Source organism: Zalophus californianus, chromosome 9 (assembly GCF_009762305.2).
Source record: "Zalophus californianus isolate mZalCal1 chromosome 9, mZalCal1.pri.v2, whole genome shotgun sequence".
Taxonomy (NCBI): domain Eukaryota; kingdom Metazoa; phylum Chordata; class Mammalia; order Carnivora; family Otariidae; genus Zalophus; species Zalophus californianus.
The window spans coordinates 63797683-63819438 of NC_045603.1; the positions used below are offsets into that span (position 1 = coordinate 63797683).

At 43.7% G+C, this 21756-nt stretch overlaps 1 protein-coding gene across 3 annotated transcripts; it reads right to left on the minus strand.

Annotated features, from left to right (window-relative positions):
• Positions 1 to 533: 533 nt before the first annotated feature.
• Positions 534 to 20191, minus strand: TMBIM6 (transmembrane BAX inhibitor motif containing 6). Of its 3 annotated transcripts, XM_027593208.2 has the most exons (11): positions 20041 to 20103; positions 19194 to 19314; positions 10328 to 10415; positions 9832 to 9940; positions 7278 to 7398; positions 5379 to 5427; positions 5173 to 5270; positions 4889 to 4968; positions 4493 to 4593; positions 3795 to 3870; positions 534 to 2576 (listed from the first exon to the last, which is right to left on the minus strand). In XM_027593208.2, exons 3-11 carry the CDS (start codon positions 10381 to 10383, stop codon positions 2553 to 2555), a joined length of 714 nt encoding a protein of 237 aa, XP_027449009.1. In that variant the 5' UTR covers positions 10384 to 10415; positions 19194 to 19314; positions 20041 to 20103; the 3' UTR covers positions 534 to 2552. The 3 variants fall into 3 exon arrangements, with proteins under 3 accessions (XP_027449009.1, XP_027449007.1, XP_027449008.1); XM_027593206.1 differs by lacking the exon at positions 19194 to 19314 and having other exon boundaries at positions 20041 to 20191; XM_027593207.2 differs by lacking the exons at positions 19194 to 19314; positions 20041 to 20103 and adding an exon at positions 19315 to 19351.
• Positions 20192 to 21756: the final 1565 nt, after the last annotated feature.

Genomic DNA, 21756 nt, shown 5'->3' on the forward strand with positions numbered 1-21756 from the left:
CTAGAGGGCAAGCATGCTGAAATGGAATAACCTAATTATAATGCAAACTGGCTTATAATCTCATATGTCTATAGACAAGGATTTTTGTATTTTTCACTGATGATTCCTATCACCTAGAAGGGAGCCTGGCCACAGCAGGTGACCAAAAAGACTTGCAGAACGAGTAGAATATGATGCCTTTCCCATTATGCATCCAAAATTCCAAAGCCTGGCCATCTCCACTGGAACGGGTGGCACATGCTGCTACCACAAAGTGCCTAAAGGCTGGGGGGTGGAGGGCAGGAGGACGGGAAAAGGCCTGGGCTCTATACTGCACAGAGGAAATTCCCAAAAGTTGTGGCAAACTGGGGCTAGCGTGGGAGGCCTACGGGGGGGAGAGGGGAGTCCCTGTTTCTTTCTAGTCACCAGTCTGCTAAGTCTAGATCAGAAACTCAATCCTGTTCCACTCCCAGGCCCTGCTTCTAAGGCAAGTGAGACAGTACCCAAGCCCATGTTCAGCTGTGGCCTTGAATTTAACACACACTTACACCAGGAAAGGTTAAAGAATTTTCTTTATTTTTTACAAATTAAGACTATGTAGATTTCATATATTTCTGAATCAAAAACACCTTTGTCTTCACAGTATGAGTTAGAGAATGCAGCCTGAGCTGAAAACCAAGGAACTAGAAGAGAAAGTTATAATTACAGTGATTACTGTATTAAAAACCTGTTAGGCATTTTCTTTAAAAGTTATTTTTTTAGATCTTGTCATTCTTGGCACTGTTTCTAAAGAAAAACTCCTTTATCCCAAGCAAAAAAGCACAAGAGGTGGAGTTTGGCTTCAAGAGATGTAACTGAAGATTCTCAGGCCTTGGAGAGAATCAACAAATTTACGGAGAGGGCGATTGGGCGTTTAATGGGAAGGAAGTCCCTTTATTAAAAGTTCTCAAGCCAGAGGCTGGAGGCGGTAGCTAGTCAGAGGGTAGCATCCTCTGCAGAAGCCAGCCATTCCGGGCAGTGCGCCACTCCAGGAATACACACACTCCCTGGGAACCGCTTCTCGGGGTGGCACGGTGATATGGTGCACTGCGAACCAGCAGCCGCTGGGTCAAACTGTGTGCTGCTTGTGAATGGGAGAGCCAAAACTGGTATCCTCCCGGCAATGAGCTGTTGATGGCTCAGGCCCCTGCCACGGAAGCCCTGTGAAGAGCCGGAGCCACAACTGCTCTCCAGGCTGCCTGCCCTTCTCCGCCAGTGCCCTGCGGCAGCGCCCTGCAAAAGCGCTGGTGATCCCCATTAGTGCTGGCCTCCCACACTCACCACCAAGCAAGCTGGAGGGAATCAGAGGTCTTGCAGGTTTGGTCACCTGTCCCTGGCTGGAAGGCTACAGATTTCGGGGAACAGGTGAAGAGACCAAAAACTAAAGTGCATCTGTAAAATGAACGTTTATCTACCGCCCCACATCTCCGGCCTGACCCTACTGGCGTCCAGGCAGGAGAAGACAGAAATGCACTGGACTGTTATGAATGCTGCCTCCCGAGTCATCACAACCCACTTCTGCCGCTCAAAACAAAGAACCATTCAGTTAGCAGCGTTCTTCTCCCCCACTGCCCCAAACAGGTCCTCATCTGGGTCTGTCGGGCAGGATTAGTTTACGATTACCCCCTAAGATTACCCCCGGGCTCAACCATTCCCCTTCCCTAGCCTTCCTCTCTCCTGGTATCTGTACTCGAAGCCAGGTGGGGGAACCCACTCAGCAACTAAGGTGATAAAAAATAAAGACAGGGGAAGTTTGGGACTTCTCTGCTCTCTCTTGCCATACATAACCAGCCTTTTCATAAATACCTGACAAGAATCGGTCTTTCCTTTGTGCTGAAATCCTCCCGCCCCATGGATGGAAAAGCGGCAGATTCCCTGAGGGTCAGACCAGGGACAGGGAAAGGGAACACGTCAATCCACATTCCTTTTGGGATAGCAAGACAGAACGGTGTGTTTGCCAGACCAGCAGCAGCTTGGGCAGCTCAGAGGAAGCAAAGCAACCAACAGAAGAGGCTCTTCGTTTTCTTTGTAGGGGTTGACAGTAGCTCTGATGTAATGAGCCTGAATTACAACAGGACCACCAAACTCCTCTCCGATGGAAAGCACACTGCCCAGCCCCACAGGAACATGCACAAACCACACAACGCTGAGGAAAAGAGCTAAAGTAGCTCTACCCAACAGTTCAGGTGCACCTGGTGAAGCTCGGGTGGAAAGCGGACTCCTGGAGTTTGCTCTGCTGTGGGTCCCACTCCTCATCGCGGTGACCAGCTGGCTGCCTGAGCAGAGGAAGAGGCTAGGGACGGGCTGGACAGAAAAGGGAGTGGGGAAGAACCCCAGGAATACGAAGCCAAACTCCAAACTATATTCTGCTAATCAGTTTTTTGATCAAAAAATTCAAAATAGAGAAAACCACAAAGTACAAAAGCTTTTCTGATGCTTTTCATTATCACAGAACACACCACCTGCAATGTGTGCAAAGAGGAAATGAGGGTTGGAGGGACAGAGGTCAAAATGGGAAAGGCTGCATGGTCATTTCATTTCTTCTCTTTCTTCTTGTCCTAGAAACGGAGAAAAATTGCCCAATTAATTTTTCGCATCTGACATTCAAGCTCAAACTCTTGAATGAGCCAGTACCTGGCTGCCTTTGGTTAGGGACTGGAAGGGAACAGGACGATAAGAGGAAGCAGAAATACTCATTCAGTGGGATAGGAACTGAATCTTAGCCATCTTCCACTGAGTGTCCCTCAAGTTGCTGACAGACCTGACAAGAATAAAGGTTAAGCAGTTGCTCCCACTTCCACCCCAAGAGTACCCAACTGGGCTGCCTGACCACTCCTGGCTTACTCATAACCACCACAGCTCTAATCCTAACCCGTGAAGGCTGGAGACTGGTAGTCCACCCTAAAATAACTACACAAGAGGCCAAGATCAACTTTCCATTAGCCTGAGAAGCATAAATCCTGGGCACAAACCAAAACCCAGAAATAATCTAGCCCAGTGAACTCTGCATTCCATCCTAGGTGGAAGCCCTGTGTATTAAACAGATGCGAGTTGAGCTGCTTTGGCTGAAACCTGCTTGGAGCTCCATCTAGTCGCAGCACAGGGATGACCGACAGCCACCGATCCCACCTCCTCACCAGCTTCCACCACCACCACACTGTCTCCCGCTCCCGAAGAAGGTCTATAAAAACCCTCCTGGTTTCATTTGTTCCCCTACTGCTGGAGTGGACTATGTTAACCATATACAGAATGCGTCTCTGAAAACAAGACTAACACGCATAAAACTGGTCTACTTCTGACACATATTTGTAACAGCCAATATTAAACAAATTCCCTAGAATATCTTTCCCTGAGTCATAACCATCTTCACAGCCTTTAAATTCTTCATATAGATTGTTTCCTGCTGCCACTTAAGCCCCCTTTCTCTTTTGATACTAATCTCAGCGATTTGTTTTCCTTTGTTGTTGGATTTTTTTATTTTTAAGTAATCTCTACACCCAACGTGGGCCTTGAATTTACAACCCTGAGATTAAAAGTCACATGGTCCACCAACTGAGCCAGCCAGGCACCCCTTGTTTTTTTTAAGGATTTTTTTTTTTTTTTTAACTTGTTCCTTTTTCTCCATGGGCTAAAAGACTTCTGGTTTACCTCTTATGCAGCAGTCTGCCTTACAGTTAACCTGGACCTACACAGTGTGTCAGTTCTCAAATTTGAAGTCTACACAGATGCTAAGTTCAGGGGCCATTCTCTAATCCTCAGGGAGCAGGTGGACTAACCTTCTCATTCATAGCCAGGATCATCATGAGCTTTCTGAAGAGAGTAATGAAATCTAAGAAGAGGTCAACGCAGTGCCTGAAACAGAAGAACCAGATGACCAACTGGGATGTCCCACCTTCCTTTATCCACAGCCCACAGAGGGGCAGAGCACAAAAACCCCACGCCCACCCCATGAGTGAGTTTCACCAACACTCCACCACCAAGTGTAACTCTGATGTCCGAGATCCTTTCCAAATCAACAAAGCCATGCAGCACAGGGAGAAGAAAAACTGAGCTTTAGACTCTGCAGGGCCCGCATGTGAACCCCAGACTACCATTAACTAGTTAGAGACTCTGAAATTACTGCATTTTTTCAAAAGTTATACATTAAAAAGAATGTGTATCTTCATTATTAAAGGTTTAATATAAAAATAAAGAGTAAAAGGGGAAAGATTCCTTTCTCCCTCTATGCCTAGAGATAACCACTATTAAAAGTAAGGATAATTAAACGCATATTAGTAGTTCAACTTTAAAAAGAGCTGATGTCTTCCAGGAATCAAGGGAGCCTGCTATTTGGTGCACAGATCCAAAACCACAGGCATCCTACCATATATGCCCCCGAAAGCGGGCCAGGAAGTTCAGCCAGTGCCACCTAGACCACTCTTACCCCTCCCGACGGCCACAGAAAGGGAGGCGTTCAAGACCAGTTTTCACTCACCAGATATAATCCTTATCTCCATTTTCAGCCTTCTCAATAATGAGTTGAGTATCAAAGAGGACAAAGCCACACATGACCACCAGCCCCACATACAGGTTTGCCTAACAGGAGAAGATGAGATAAGGTTACCATGTGGGAGACGCCAGAGGGGAAAAGCCAGCTGTGCCTCTTTTTGGCTCTTGGCTGTTTGAAATTAAACAAATGCTAACCCTACAGGCAGGAATGTTCTCGGGAACGGAAGCCTATGGTAAAGACCACATGACTTCCCTAAGCACAACTCTGCACTGCCCGGGAGTGAGCATTCTGGAGGATTCTTAGTCTACATTCCTTTAGGGTGAAGCAAATACAAGAAGTACAAGGCAAATGGCTGCTAGAAAGTGACAGGCAAAGTCTCACCTGGAAAAGCCAAATGGATCCAAAGAAAAGGTTCCCCAGGGAAGACAAGAGCATCAGGCTCATGGCTGACATCAAGACACCTGTAAGAGATGACAAAAAGCCATCTTGAGAAAAGCCAAAATGAAGTAAGACAACCCCATTAAAGCCATCCTTACTTACCCCCCACCCCCAAATTAAGGCTTTCAATTGCAACCCAACAATCACAAGAAGTTAGAAGGTAGGGAAAGAGTCCCAGTGTGAATTCTGGCTAAATCGAGACTCTCTGTTTTCCAGCCCACACTTACCTCCGAGAAAGAGGTAGCTCCGGCGCCTGGCATACAGGGCGCTCAGGGTGAAGCAGGTGAAGATCATTGCTGTCCCCATGAAGGCAGTGGGAAGAATGCTGTTAGAGGAAAAGACCATTAGACTGAGGGCTACAGGTCTGCAAACCTATATTTAGGAGGCATATCTGCAATGATAAAAAGACCTAAGATGCTATTAAAATAGTTACCTGGGGTTGATGGCAATGCACAGCTCCAGAGCAGGACCTAGGCCAACTCCTAGAAAACAAAAAGCCCCCAAACATGGTATTACCATCAATTCCTAAAGAGGACCCTTGTCCAAAGCTGACCATCAAAAGCACAGGCAGGCCCATGCTCCTAAAAAACCAAAACACGTGTACTAAAATAATTAAATCTCTCTCCTCTATGTGCCTTAACTGTTTACTTGACTGTTATTTATTTATAGACAGAGCTACAAAACTGTTCTCTTAGATGAAAATCATGGATGGCCCAGGATGAAAACACATTAGAAAAAGGAAGCAGGGGCGCCAGGGTGGCTCAGTCGTTAAGCATCTGCCTTCGGCTCAGGTCATGATCCCAGGGTCCTGGGATCGAGCCCCGCATTAGGCTCCCTGCTCAGCGGGAAGCCTGCTTCTCCCTCTCCCACCCCCCCTGCTTGTGTTCCCTCTCTTGCTGTGTCTCTCTCTGTCAAATAAATAAATAAAATCTTAAAAAAAAAAAAAAAAGGGAAGCAGGCATGTCAGACATTTTTTGAGCAAAGCTGTAAGGCTGCAATACTCAGAAGAGGAGTGATGTGAGACTATGATGTGGGCCAGATCAGGAACTGGAGTAGGAACACCAAGAGCAAACCAGTGCCTTGTGGCCAGCAACCTGTAGTCACACAGGACTGACTTCCTTTGTAAAAAGGCCAGACCGGTTCTGGGGGTGGACACTTGCCAAGAGGAGGATGCAGTGGCAACCTGTTCCAGCCCCAACATTTCCCCCACTCTTGCTACTCTCTCTCCCCTTCTGGTAATTCTACCCCTTACTGCCTTCAAAAACTAGCTTTCCCTATTTTAAAATCTTAATCTCTAAATCCCTTCCTTTCTACAACAACACTACATAGATTAGACACACTCTAAACAAGTTGTACTGGGCGCCTGGGTGTCAGTCGTGAAGCGTCTTGCCTTTGGCTCAGGTCGTGGTCCCAGGGTCCTGGGATCAAGCCCCACATCGGACTCCCTGCTCAGCGGGAAGCCTGCTTCTCCCTCTCCCACTCCCCCTGCTTGTGTTCCTGCTCTCGCTGTGTCTCTGTCAAATAAATAAATACAATCTTAAAAAAAAAAAATTTGTACTAAGTCAAATGCTGCTTTGCAAGTATTTTTACTATGTAGCTTGAGTCCTGTTTCCCTTAATGATAATTCTAGAAGAGCTGTGCTTTTCTTTTTTTTTTAAAGATTTTATTTATTTATTTGAGAGAGAGAGAATGAGAGATAGAGAGCATGAGAGGGAAGAGGGTCAGAGGGAGAAGCAGACTCCCCGCTAAGCAGGGAGCCCTATGAGGGACTCGATCCCGGGACTCCAGGATCATGACCTGAGCCAAAGGCAGTCGCTTAACCAACTGAGCCACCCAGGCGCCCTGTGCTTTTCTTTCTTTCTTGAGAATCAGCAAAGCGCTCTGTTGGATGGATTTCAATGTATGGCTTTAATTAACTGTCCGCAAAGTTCAGAATAAATGGTCACAGGAGTGATAGCTGCCAGTGTGAGTCCAACTAAATTAGAGTTTCAGGCCAAGTTTAGTCCCACGTCACGTCGACCATTAACAAGTTATGCTACCTAAGCTTGGACCTCATTCATTCAAGCAACAAATGCTTATTTTTGGATTTAAAAGTAGAAGTCACAGTCACTGAAGAGCTAATCCTCTGGATGGGAAAGCAAGATGCACCTCTATGAAATAAAAAAGCAATACAAGGCAAAATATACTCAAATACAAGACTGAATGGTACACTGTGCCAGTTGGGATGAAATCAGAATACATACAAACCTGGGGCCTTAGTCTACAGAGATACTAGATACAGTACCCCCAGTATCCCTTCTCCCACCCCAAATTAGCCTAGTTCCTAACATACCTGTAAGGAAAGCAAATCCAGCAAGAAGTCCCAGTCTTTTTTGCTCAGTTTCATGGCTATGAGGTGTTGTCATCAGCCAAATCATCAACCCCAGGGAGCCCAAGGCAGAGAGCAGGCCAGCCTGTCAGATCCAGAGTCAATAATGAAATACTTGAAAAGAGCAAATTTATTCCGCAGACCTTACTGGGATCAAATATTCATCTGAACTTCCTAGTATTTCCTTCTAATCTGGAGGCAGTGGAAAAGCAGAGGGGACTAAGGAGAAACTAGAAGCCGTGTAGGACAGGGCTAGGACCATGGTGGATGCTAGAGGCTCTTCTGACGCAGGTAGTCCATCAGCTACAAGTACCCAAGTCAAACTATGAGTCTTGCCCAAGAAAAAGATGAATCAGAGTGACAAGTGCTTGAAGCACATTCCAATCTGCAGGACAAGTAAAAATGATCCCTTTTTGATCACTTTAAAACACACACACAAATATATATACCCATACATCGAAAAAAGACTGAGAGGGTGCTACAGATTTAATGTTTATGCTCCCCCCAAACTCATGTTTAAACTTTAACCCCCAATGTGCTGATATTTCGAGGTTGGGGGGTGTCTTGGAAGGTGATTAGGTCATGAGGGTAGAGCCTTCATTAGTGCCCTTACAACAGAGATCCCAGAGAGCTCCCTTGCTCCTTCTATCATGTGAAGACATAGCGAGAAGACAGTCTTTACACAGGAAGCAGGCCCTCACCACACAACATATCTGCTGGTGCCATGATCTTGAACATCCAGCCTCCCAAACTGTGAAACATTTGCTGTTTAAGCTACTCAGTCTTTGGTTTTCTGTTAGAGCAGCCTGAATGGACCGAGACAGAGTAAGAATCAAAATGTTATGTCTGGGTGTTTTTATTTCTTTCTCATCACTAGTCAGTTTTCCAAAATCTCTAAAATGAAAGTGCATTAGTTTTGTAAGAAGAAAAATATTCTTTAAAAAAAAAAGGCAAGTGGGAAAAGCTGCAGGCAATTAGAAAAAGAAGAAAATCATCAAGGAGGTATGTAGACAGTGAAGTTCCTTCCTTCCTTTAAAGGTATAGCTGATCCTCGTTTTTCTCATAGTTATGTTCTATAAAGTCACTGTGAATAATGAATTAATGAATACTGAACAACTGCTCCTGAGAAAAATAAAGGGTTAAATTCTCATGCACCTCTGGTTACATTTTCTTCAACCGAAAAATACATGTTTTACATGTGTTTATGTTTAAGGACACTATTTGACATATACTGTTGGTTCATTAACCTGGAACTCATGGCCAACACACTCTAACTCAAGCCTGAACACAGCTTACCTAACAGACGTATTTTCTCCATAAGACACATCACAGTCTTAGTGTACTTTTTTTTTGCACTTTCGAACAGTAGACTGCACTCTAGCACTATGCCTGGGGTCCATTTTAAATACTGACATCACCACCAAAATCACAAAAATGCAAAAAATGTAGCACTACACAGACCATGAAAAAGACCCTTGTTTATAGTACAAGAGCTTGAAGCAGGGCAGTGTGGCGCCTTGTTCAACCTCAGCTGGAACACAGTGCCACGCGCAACTCAAAAGTTTTTGCCGTTCTGCTTAGGACTGCGAATATCTGCAAAAGCACCATAAGTACTGATTTCAGGTTACAAATACATTTTAGCAAGTAGGCAATTCATAAATATAGAATCCACGAATAATGAGGATAACTGCATTTTACTACATTGCTTAAAAAACAAAACAAAAACAAAAACACAACCAGAAACCAAAATGGCCACTCTTGCCTAGAAGGTGGAGTATGTTTTAGTCTCAACTCCAGGGATCAAAGTTTTATCCTCTGAGAATCTTGAGTAATTTTTCACACAACCTCTGCCAGGAGATGCCTGAGCATAGGGACAGTTCTCAGTAGATGCAAATGCCAACAGAGACACACTCCTGGTACTTACACTGAAAAGGACACTTGGAGAGCAAGTCTTGGTTAGTGAGAACTTCAAACTTTTTTGATTATTTGTCCACTGTTCCTTTTATTCCTACTGGCCAAACCCAACGTCTCTTTCAACAGAGGAAAGTGAGCTGTTGAAGGTTTTCACGCAACCATGCAGATGTAAGTGCATCCGCGAACAAAAGAGATCAAATCTTTGAAGGTCTCAACCCTGCCTCTCCTGATTATCATACAATCAGTGTTCTATATCTAAGAACCCCACAGTCACAAGCAAAAAAGAGAAAGGAGGCAGGAAAAGATAAAAAGGCTACTGTGCAAACCCCAGCACACACTCCATGCCATGACCCAGCGGGCTGGGGTCTTACACCATTCAGTGTCCAGGTTAAGACATTCTGTTTTCAGTACCTAGAGAGGACCCAGCTGCCAGAAAATTTAAATAAGGCTCTGCATGTCCTTAGTTACCAGCCAGCTCTGGCTGAGTTCAGATTGCAAACTACAGAAAAGGATTAAGGAGGGTACAAAGCTGGCACCACCCTGCTGAGCTGGTTTCTACCTACTGAATTTGTGCCACAGCAACTAGGAGAGAAAGTGCTCTTACCTGAAGGAAATGAGTGACGACATGGACATAGGCCCCCATGGCCGCCACAAACATACAGAGGGCAAAACTGGCATAGACCTTCTTCAGGTGCTGCTGTGTCGAGGGGGTTCTGGGAAAGAACGTTAGTAACAGCCATTATTCTAGGACCAATTTCATTTCTAAGCTAATAATCATTTCCCTCTCTTCTTCTCAGGGAATATGTGTTAAGTTATAAAAAAAAAAATACATATTTTGAAAATAGATGAATTGAGAATCTTAAATACTGGGGAGGAGCCAAAGGTCCCACATTATGAACAATCAGTACCCAAACTAGAATAACTAAATGGTTTTTCAGTGACTACAGAGCAGACCCTAGAATCTGGGTGCTTTTAGCAGATCCTCTGGATTCTAGCAAAGTTAATATGCCAATTAATACATACAAAAGTTAATAAACTAGGAAAAGTAAGATATGAAAGGAAATGCAGTAAGAAACTACAGTCAAGATCAAAACACTTACATGTGGGAAAATTTTAAGAGTGCATCAAAGTTCATCTTCCGATCAAATATGTTCATGATGCCAGAGTCTGTGGGACACAGCCTCCGCTCTGTAGAATCAAGGATAAAAAGAAGAAAAGGTTATTTTACAGGTATATAGACATACAAAATAACATAAACAACTTTCTCATAAAAATAGCAACATACAGGTTTGGAAAAATGAAAGTTATCTAAAATCCCACTGTCCTAGCACAGCCATTTTCATTTCTATGCATTTCCTTCGAGGATACATTTGCAATCATACTCAACCATTTTAAAGGACACAGAGGAAATGAAGCCATCTTCTTCTCCCTATTTTGTTACTAGCATTTGATTTCTATTCTTTCAGAAAGTAATTTGTCCTTTTGATAGTTTCTTTGAGGGCGCCTGGGTGGCTCAGTCGTTAAGCATCTGCCTTCGGCTCAGGTCATGATCTCAGGGTCCTGAGATCAAGTCCCACATCGGGCTCCCTGCTCCGCGGGAAGCCTGCTTCTCCCTCTCCCACTGCCCCTGCTTGTGTCCCCTCTCTTGCTGTGTCTCGCTGTCAAATAAATAAATAAAATCTTTAAAAAAAGACAATTGATAAGTTTCTTTAAGAAATTACCAGTTAGCAATTAAAGGGATCCAGTCACTGAACATAAAGCGATATTTATTGTTATTTTATTTTTTTGGGGGGGGGACGGGCAGAGGAAGAGGGAGAGTCTTAAGCAGGCTCCACACGGGGCCTCCACCCTGAGATCATGACCTGAGTCAAAATCAATACTGGAACACTTAAGCACCCCTGCAACATAAAGCAATTTTATGTCACTGTATCAAGATGCTAGAGAATTCTCTCAACAAAAGCACAGAACCTCAAAGAGGGAGGGATGGAGGGAAGAAGGAAGGAGCTGGGCCTGGTACTAAGTCTTGAATTTTATTTATTTTTATTATTTTTAAAGATTTTATTTATTTGACAGAGAGAACAAGCAGAGGGAGCAGCAGAGGGAGAGGGACAAGCAGGCTCCCCGCCGAGCAAAGAGCACGACGTGGGGCTCAATCCCAGGACCCTGAGATCACGACCTGAGCCCAAGGTAGACGCTTAACTGACTGAGCCACCCAAGCCACCCAGGTGCCCCAGGTCTTGAGTTTTAAATATACGCATGTAGAAACTTTCCATCCAATGCATGTTAAAACTGAACTGAAAGGGATTTACAATTTTAAAAAGAGAAAAGTTCCTCCATGAAAAAGGAATTTGTGATTTTTTTTACATAATTTCAGAAATTTTCCTACAGAAGAGATGGAATAGTACAAAGAATTCCTATAAACCCTTTACCCAAATTTCCTATTAATATTTCACCATATCTGCTTTATCCCCTCTCTATATAGCAGTATATACAGACTTTAAAATATTTTTTTCCCAACCATGAAGGCACAAAAATGTTTTTTTCCCAACCATGCAGGCACCCCTAAATACTTGTGTGTACATCTGAAAACAATAATCAAAACCAGGAAATTAACACTGACACAATACTATTATCTGATCTACAGACCTTATTCAGATCTTGCTAACTGTCCCAATTACGTCACAGAAAGGACATTTTTAATTGAACTGTACCCAGGTTATATGCCATCAATACCATCAAGTTTGGCTCTTAAATTTTGTTCCCTCCTCTATTTCACATGCAATCCTAAATAAACACATTCAATCTACAGGGCTTAAAAAAAAATCTAATCAAGAATTTTCATCTTTCCTAAATACCCATCTTCCACAATCATCCAGATTCTTATTAGACCCATAATGCCTATTCATTTCACACTGACCAAAAATGGGAATGGGGTGGTGTTAAAACACAAAACTAAGTAGTCTGAAAGACAAGTCAACTAGTCACGCCTATTCTAATGAGCACCTAGCCCAATACTCAGCAAAATCAGTCTGGGCAATAGAAGTTACAATCCCAAATGGACTCCTCAGAAATCCTGGGCCAGTGGAAAGATGCCATTCTTCTAGTTCACATGCATCATTACCATTTGTTTCCTGAGGCTCACTCTCTCACAAGTGCAACAATTACAATGGCTAGCTTGCTCTCTCTTGATCTCCTCTTTCCTTTCTCACCAACATCCTACTCACCTCAATTTTTTTGTTAGTTCTGTTCTTAAGGATGGATACAGTGAGAAGCTGAAGAACCTACTAAAGCTACTGCTCACAGCTCTAAGTCCCAGGGCTCTGGGCCCTCTTGATCTAGATGGTGCAATTATTGCAGGCTGTTGCAAGACCGACCACAGCCTTTCATAACCATGATGAACTCACATCCTCTAGAGAGCACACTTAGAGGACGGCAGAATCCAGCACCTGGAAAGTGTCTTTGTTTAAGTCTTCCATTAACACCCTTAATGACATCCCGAGATAGAACCTGCAATCGTTCTGAAGCAACCTGCAGAGCCAAGTTTCTCAGGATTCACAACAACACTGAAGCACCTCTTGCTTCCAAGGCTTCCAATTTCAAGAGTTAAAAAAAGGAAGGGAGGGGGTGGTGAATGGGCATCGCAGTGTAAATCCTCAAATACCCAGGCAACTGTTAGTCAGAAAGGGGCAACACCCTGTAACCAGACCCCGCTAAGTGAAACAGTGGGAGGGGATAATGGCAGAAACTCCTCTTTCCCAGTTTGCTCTGTGACATTCCCCGGGGGGTGCTGACTGCCTCTTACAACCGCAGATGGAAAAACCAAAATTATCAAAGTTGTGAGGACAGGGACAGAGTATTTCTCCATGATTTAGTAGTGCTTTGTGGTTTAAAATAAGTAAAAAATAAATTAAATAAAACCAGTTTTCTAACGCTAGTACTTATTCTAAAATTTAAGTGAGATATGTAAGTACCAAATTTTCTAGATACAAAGGCACACAGCAGTTTTTATGAGAGAGAGCAAGAGAGTGTGCACATACACACACACACACAAGTGTGTTGGGGGGGGTCCCAGAGGGAGAGAGAATTTTAAGCAGGCTCCAAGCTCAGTGTGGAGCCTGATGCAGGAATCGATCCCATGACCCTGAGATCATGACCTAAGCCCAAATCAGGAGTCTGACGCTTAACTGACTGAGCCACCCAGGCGCTCCAAGGCACACAGCAATTTTAATAATAGCTTTGTAGGGAAAAAACACAATGAAGTATACATTTAATAAATGACATGATATGTATAGGACATAATTTATTTCAGAACTGTTAAAACGTAAGAAGGAAAAAGTTAGGTCTTAGAATCAAGGAAATATGATAGTTTGCTCTAGGTCTGTTCCAAACAGACAAGAACGAATGCACAGATAAGTAAAGAGTCAAAACGATTCTTACAAGTTTTGCCAGAGGGATTAAGCTAAACAAGTTTCTAACTTACCCTCAACTACTTGTACTCAGAAGCTGCAGAGAAAACATATCTACATTTCAAAGTCTATATGCAAACGCAGCTGAACAAGATTCAATTGCATTCATAACTCAAAAACAGCAGCTCCCAGGGAGCCTGGGTGGCTCAGTCAGTTGGGCGTCCAATTCATGATTATGGTTCAGGTCATGATCTCAGCGTCCTGATATGGAGTCCAGGTCCGGCTCTGAGCTCAGCAGGGAGTCTGCTTAAGAGTCTCTCCCTCTGTCCCTCCCCCCCAACTCACGCACTCTCTCTCAAATACATAAATCTTTAAAAAATAGCAGCTCCCATACCACAAGTATTTTCAGTCCCAGGGAACAATTAGCTCCTAACAGAGCTTGAAGTATTCAAAATCATTAATCAAGTAACTCAGCTAACATTTCAAAAGGGCCCCACAGTTAAATGAAAATCTTTGTTTTAAAGACAAGACATTAGGGACGCATGGGTGGCTCAGTCGGTTGGGCGTCTGCCTTCGGCCTGGGTCATGATCCCAGGGTCCTGGGATCGAGTCCCACGTCGGGTTCCTTGCTCCTTGGGGAGCCTGCTTCTCCCTCTGCCTGCCACTCCCCCTGCTTGTGCTCGCTCTCTCTGGCAAGTGAATAAAATCTTTTTTTTAAAAAAAAAAGGACATTAAAATGACAAGTTTTATGCTATGTATATTTTACCACAATAAAGGGAAAAAGTATATTACAAGTTGCTCAAAAATTATTTAATACAGTAGTTCCCCTAACACACATCAGTCCATTATGAAATCCATACCAGCACCGGTCTGTATCAAACTAGACACCAACTCATACAAAAATCTAGAAATTGCATCCTCTCTCCCACCCCACCCCCCAGTTCTAAATGTAAAACAGGGAAGTGGGATTATTTATTTAGAATACAATGTAGACAGCGCCTCCTAGACTCATGAGAAATTTGTCTGCACCGCATTAAGTAAATGTTCAGACGTTAATCATAATCAAATTCCTTTAATTTGGTTCAGAGCTTCACTTAATGCCTTCATCCTTAGAAGAGCAGGAATACCAAACTTGACAGATATTCTCATCAACTAACATCTATGTCTTAGGTCTTGTTAAATCTCTTGTTTTGTTCTAGGTATCTTCCTTACCCTTGCCCTAAAATAATTATCATCAGGAGCCAAGATGTGAAAACAACAACAAAAAAAATTCTCTACATTCTTATTTCAATACCTACTAAGTATAGTCCATATGAAACACAGCCAAGTGGCCAAAAGCTATGCAAAACAGAAACAATCACAAATTTTTTTAAAAATCCTTGCCTTTGAAAGATAAAAGCCTGCTGACTACTGGGCAGAAGGCTGCCTTAATATTTACAATTTAACAACAAAACCAGCAATTCAGGAGCACCTGGGTGGTTCAGTTGGTACAGCATCCAACTCTTGATCTCAGGGTCATGAGTTCAAGCCCCACATTGGGTGTGGAGCCTACCTAAAGTAAGTATTTTTAAAAATAGAGCAAGTCAAAGAAACATTATTCACACATTTAATTAAACATTTAGTAGTGAATTATATGGTTCCTCATTCAACCATTCTGAGTCCCCTTCCCACATATCCAGAAGGAACCAACTGATACTTGAGAGAAGAAAAACCCCATGTGGTTAAAAAATTGGAGGGGGGTGGGTAGCAGAATTGTATTTTTTTAGTAGTTCTTCCTATTGAATAGCTTTCAGACTCTGTATAACCATGTATCTAGAATAGTGGTTAAGAGCTTGGCTTGTTGCACCTGAATCCTGATATTGCCTTAGCTATGTAACACACAGCAAGTTTCTGGCACTTGAACCTCACTGTGCTTTAGTTTCCTCATTTGTAGATAGTAATATATAATAATATCTACTTCATAGGGTTGAGGATTATGTGAGATAATACAAACAAAGTGGTTAGAATAGTGCCTCATACAGGAACGCCTGGGTGGCTCAGCTAGTTAAGCATCTGACTCTTGATTTGGGCTCAGGTCATGATCTCAGGGTCATGGGATCGAGCCCTGTGTCAGGCTCTGTGCCAGGTGTGGAACCTGCTTAAGATTTTCTCTCTCCCTCTGCCTCTGCCCCTCTTCCCCCCACCTATTCTCTCATGCATGCGTGCTGCTCTCTCTCCAAAAAAAAGAACAGTGCTTCATACATAAGACTGGCTCCATATGTTAGCCATCGTTTTTACCAGTGTAAATACTCATTACTCTCATGTCTTCAGTGCATTATTTTCCCCTAGTTTTATAAAACATTTACTGCAGGTCTAATCTACATATGCCCTGTAAATTCATTCTAAATTCAACCACAGTTAACTGTATCCTGAAGACTTAATATTTACCCACATGAACAAAATTAAATTGGGAGAAGAGGGAAGAGTCTAAGAAAATTATAAACTGGAATTTAAAGGAATTTGATAAATCTTATTACCGGCTAAAATTACTTTTGTGCAAATGGCAGGCCTCTCCTTGGGCGCATTTACACTGTACCTCCTGTCCCACAGGGCCACAAGGCGTTTTGAGACAGCCTAATAACCACTAAGTGATAATCCGATGTGGTAGAGAATTTGATGAAGTAAATGGTCATTAGCTTGATGCCTTCCTTGTCATCCCTAGAAGGTAGGTCAGTTTAGTTTCAGGAAGTTCCAAAGAACTGTTTGACAGGCCTGGGCTCTGGTGGTCCTAGATTTGAACCCTAGATGTCCCAGCCCCTCCCTTAACTTGGGCCCAAATTCCTGGCTAGTGAGATTAGCTAGCTAACACCGGATCCGGTCTCTCTAGGGTGTTGCTTCAGAACCAAGCTAGTAACTGGAGATGGAATGCCTACTGCCTTCAATAAATGATTTTTTGAACTTTCACACTACTGAACCTCTCTCTGTAACCACAAGTGTTTGACAGACTGAATCATAAAGAGGCCCCAATGTCCTAAATACATACTCAGTTTCCAGTGTAAACCAGTAATCCCTTCCCAATAACAACATATTTAGCCCAAATGAAAGCAGGCATAAATGAGGACAAACTTTTTAAGTGTTTTGGATTCCAGTTAATTGTGTTGGAACTTCTCGCATAGATGGCTGTAAGCACCGTGAGAGCAGAGCTTGCATGTGATTCAGCTTTCTGTTCCCCCATATTTACATACAACCAGGAGTCCCCAGAGCAAATGCAGACCCCATTATCTCATCAGGAGTGTTGCAACCTCAAATCAACACTCCCCAGGTGGTTCAAAGGGGAAGCTACCCTGAGGAGTAACTCAGTGGCCCAAAAAGCCAATCTCTAGTTTTCTTCTCCTTGGTTTGAACACTGTCTTTGGAAAACAAAAATGTGTTTAATACAAAAGCTACTTCGTGAAACTTGGTTAGAAACTTGGGGGCGGGGCTGGGGCGGGCGGGATGCCTGGGTGGCCCAGTCTGTTAAGTGTCTGCCTTCGGCTCAGGTCATGATCTCAGGGTCCTGGGATCGAGTCCCACATTAGGCTCCCTGCTCAGCGGGGAGTCTGTTTCCTCCCTCTCCCTCTGTGTGTGCGTGCTTTCGCACTATCTCAAATAAATAAATCTTAAAAAAAAAAAAGAAGAAAAAAAACTCTGGGGGAACAAAACAGGGTAAAGTGGGGGACACTTCTAACAGCTTCTACAGTCAAGTCAAAGTGGCAAAGGAAAATTTAGCAGACAGAACATCAAGAGAATATTCAGTATTTTCCCAAAGGAGATAAATACCCTTGGGTAGTTTATGAAATAAAGGAAATTAATACCCTTGGGTAGTTTATGAAATAAAATGAAACTTCAGGCCAGCAGTAGTACCTTCACTTTACAACTTTAAAGTGCTTTTATATACATTATCTCCTTTGATCTTCACACCAATCCATAAATAAAGGGCAAAAATGATTAATCTCACTTTAAAAAGAAAGCTCAAAAAGGCAGCGTTAATAGTGGCAGGAGCACTAGCTTTGGAGTCACAAATCCTGCCATTTTCTACCATGTAACTTTGGGAAAATCATTTTACCTAAGGTCATCTAGGCTTCCTTATCTGTAAGATAAGGATGATTAAATAACACCTGTTCTACCAAGCTGACTGAATGCCGGCAAAAAAAAATCTGTGGGACACAGATAAAAAGTACAGCACAGGGGAATGGAGTCAGTGACACTGACTGTATGGTGAGATGGCAGCTACACTAGTGGTGAGCATAATCTATACACTTGAATCACTATGTTGTACACTTGAAGTAATGGAACATTGTGTGTCAACTATACTTCAATTAAAAAAAAAAAGGAGGAAGAAAATGAAAAGCTGTGTGAAATCATTGTAAAGTGCTAAAACGACATTAGTATTGACCTGACCAACACCACGAAGTTAAATAGTAGAGCCAGAACCAGATTAGGGGCCTTATGACCTCTAATGCCTGGTGCTCTTCCTACTATTACAGCCTACAGTAGAAAAGCAAGGTTTGGGGTTTTTTTTTTTTTTAAGATTTTATTTATTTATTTGAGAGAGAGAATGAGAGAGAGCACATGAGAGGGGGGAGGGTCAGAGGGAGAAGTAGACTCCCTGCTGAGCAGGGAGACCGATGCGGGACTCCATCCCGCGACTCCAGGATCATGACCTGAGCCGAAGGCAGTTGCTTAACCAACTGAGCCACCCAGCGCCGGAAAAGCAAGTTTTCATTAAGACAGTTCCAGCCATAGGCCAAGAGAAACTTAAAAAAGTATTAACACATGCTGATTCCTATTACACTTCTCTGTATTTTTCAGCACTTCTACAATAAGCATGAACTATATGAATAACCAGGAAAAAAATTAAAATGCTAACTAAATATCTGGATTAATTTTACCTTTCCTATTCTTAGGAGAGTAAGACTTCAGTCACTTCAACAGTGGGGAAGGGAGAGACGGGAAGAAAGAGGGTTCACTAAGCCATGTTTCCACAAGATGAATAATGGAAGAAGGAAACTCTAAATACAAATTACAGAGAGTGTTTCTCAAGGATTTAACCCCTCTGTCCCTTTTGGAAGAAAATGGTAGAAAATCTAAGTATTAACATATTCTTGAAGCCAGAACAAAAAATATTAGACAAGAGAAATAAGCCACCAAAGAGAGTAAACCTAATAATTACAGAAATAAGTGTATTTGTAGAAGCCATAATAACTTGGTTATACAACGTGAATAATCTCTCTTGAACTGAATTCTTAAACTACACATTCAACCAAAAGATAAACTAAAACTAAGTATTAATAAATAACTAGAAAAGTCTATTCGCCATTAACTTTTAACCTTAAAATCTTGTGTTTCAGGCACAGTCAGCTCTTCTACTGAGTTACACATTCACAAGTTAACTATTGCTAGAACAGTCTCAAGTTCAGAGAGGTTTTGTTACTGTTGTTTGGTCAAGGAAAGTCTGGTGGGGTAGGCAATGCAGTCTGGGCTGGTACTGAATAACAATTCCGCACTTAATAGATATACAAAAATACCAAAGCCTACTTACTATCATAGCTCCAGCAAGTAGGTCCAAGAAAAAAACAACCGCCCAACGACGCCTTTCCTGCGCGGACTTCGAGAAAGACGCCCACAAGGCTCAGGACCAAGCAAAGCCAAGGCCACCTCACCTGTCCAAAGGTAATCAATCAGACCAGAACGGCGCTGGAAAACCAGGAAGGATCTTCTCACCTCCCGCCTCTGCTTTCGGCTTCAAGTAACTAAGAAGGTTCGCGTGTCACAGAGGAGTGTGACATCACCCGCCTGGCCGTGACAGGGCAGGCAGCCTGCCTGACCAGGCCCTTTGTCGAGTCCTGGCCCTCGCTGCTCACCCAGAAGGGGCCCAGCCAGAGGGCCCACAGCAGAGAAACAATCAGTCGGGTGAAGCAGGGGTGATCTCAAACCCGTGAGGTTTCGCTTTCATTAGCCTCGGAAGGAAGGGGTGGGGGACGTGGCCTGACTTTAAGTAGTCAAGGCTGTGCGAAAGGGCCCCTGCGCCTACTCTTGGCGGGGTGAAAAAGAGAAGGAACGCAGAGTGGGAAGAAGAAGAAAGAGGAACTAAAAAGGACCCTTCACTAGCACTCGCGCGCAGAACGGGAGCCTCGACGTCCCCCAAAACGCAGCAGACGCACCCCAGCCCCTCCCCCGCTCCGGTACGGTTGCGCATGCGTGGTACTAGTTCCCGAGCTTCTCCCCTCCCCGCGCAGCTTTCCGAGTCCCGTCGCAGAGTAGGACCCCATTCCCCGAAGGTGCAGTCTGTCCGAAAACCGAGACTATTCCCACTCTTGCTCAAACAATAATTGCCAACCCCATTTCCATTTCTCACTCTCAGTTTACAGTCCCGGCTTCAGACGTACCTTCTTACCAGCCTCCAGGGGCCTACGCAGCTCTTCTAACACCGGATGTGTTTCTGACTCTCCCAAGGTCCGCTCCAGAATTTTTACCCTAAGCGTCTGCCCCTCGAGGGAAGCTCCGCCCCTGCGGTCCGCTTAAGGCCAGTCCTCATTGGCCCCTGGCCGGGCCTCTGCCTTCCCATTGGCTTTACGTGCGTAAACAACGGCTGCTTACTTCAGAGCCATTCGTTAATGCCCTTGTCGATCAAGACTCTGGCCGCCAACCGGCGTCGTAGAAAAGGTCTCCGCCTCTTCCCCCATAGTGAGGTAGGACCGCGGTCTAAAGTCGCCCCTAGTGGAGAAAGTGAAGAGGGACAGACCCCACCCAAGATACCTGGCATGTCACCGAGCCCCGCGATGCGTGATGGGATAGCGCAGCAAAGTCCCGGGTTTCTGGTTTTAGGCTTCCCATGGAATGTTAAAGGGAGAAAGAGATTCAGATAACACGTAAAAAAGGGCTCTCACAGGGGGCAATCTACCTTGAATCGATTGGGGCTTAGGCTTCCGAGCACTTTTGAAGGATCAGCGAATTGTCCAGGAATTCGAGGAGGACATAGCAGCCCCAGTCCTGCAGCCGAAGCACCGACGCGCTCTAGCCCAAGTGGTGGTCCTGGGGCAGCGTGCGAGGCTGGCGGGCTTCCAGGATCACCTTGCCTGCTTGGTGGAGATAGGCGACAACTTCATAGTCACTTCTGCCTGTGGAGTGGGGTGGATGGGAGAGGGAACGAGGGCGGCGACCTGGCAGAGCTGCCCAGGCAGCCCCGAAAGAAACGAAATCAAGGGAAATCAAAGGGCTGGAGCTTCCCATGAGCTTGTCCGGGGCAAGAAGCCCCACCTGTGCGAGAACTTAGAGTAAGGAGTTGTGAAGCCGATAAAAAAAAAAAAAAGTTCCTATACTATCAATGTTTTAAATTACTTTTTTACTAATTTATCTAGATCTCTATAAAAATAGTACAAAATTGACATATGAAGAGGCAAAGAGTATGCAGACAAAAAATGTAGAAAAAAAGAGCTTATAGTGGTTGCCAGGTAGTTAAAAATGTTTTTTTGTTTCGTTTTGTTTGTTCTGGATCGTGTGATGGTTTTCGTTTTGTCAGCATTTTAAAATAGGCAGTGATTTCTTTTTCTCATTCTAAATAAATATTGACTATTATATAATTTTATATTCTCTTTCTTAAATACAGCCCCACAATTATATGTTTTTTACACTGCAAAGAATATAGATTCACCCCTGCCTCTCATTTTATAGATGAGGAAACAGGCCCCTGACAGAAAAGGTTCTTGCAAAGTAAGGGAAGAAACAACGATTAAGCATTGGATGAGTGGAGATGAGATCAGAATCTGTCCTTCTAGAAGGATAGAACAGTTATCCTTTCAGTAAAGAATACAAATGTGCAGGGTGTGATTCTCAGTACCCAAACTCAGGTATGCAATAAATATATTTTTACTTTCTACAGTACAACCTAATATTTACTCTGAAACTCATTCCATCAGAGTGGGTGAAAATGTATTATTATCTTCCTTGGGGTTTCTCTCCCCACCCCACACTAATGTCTGCCACATTTCTTGGGCTAATGTGTTTGGAAACAGAGCCTATCCTCTTCCTGGTGGTCAATCCACAGTCATTGCTGCAGAGGTTTTTACCTTTGTACTAGTGCAGCAGTTCTATTCCGTGCCGTA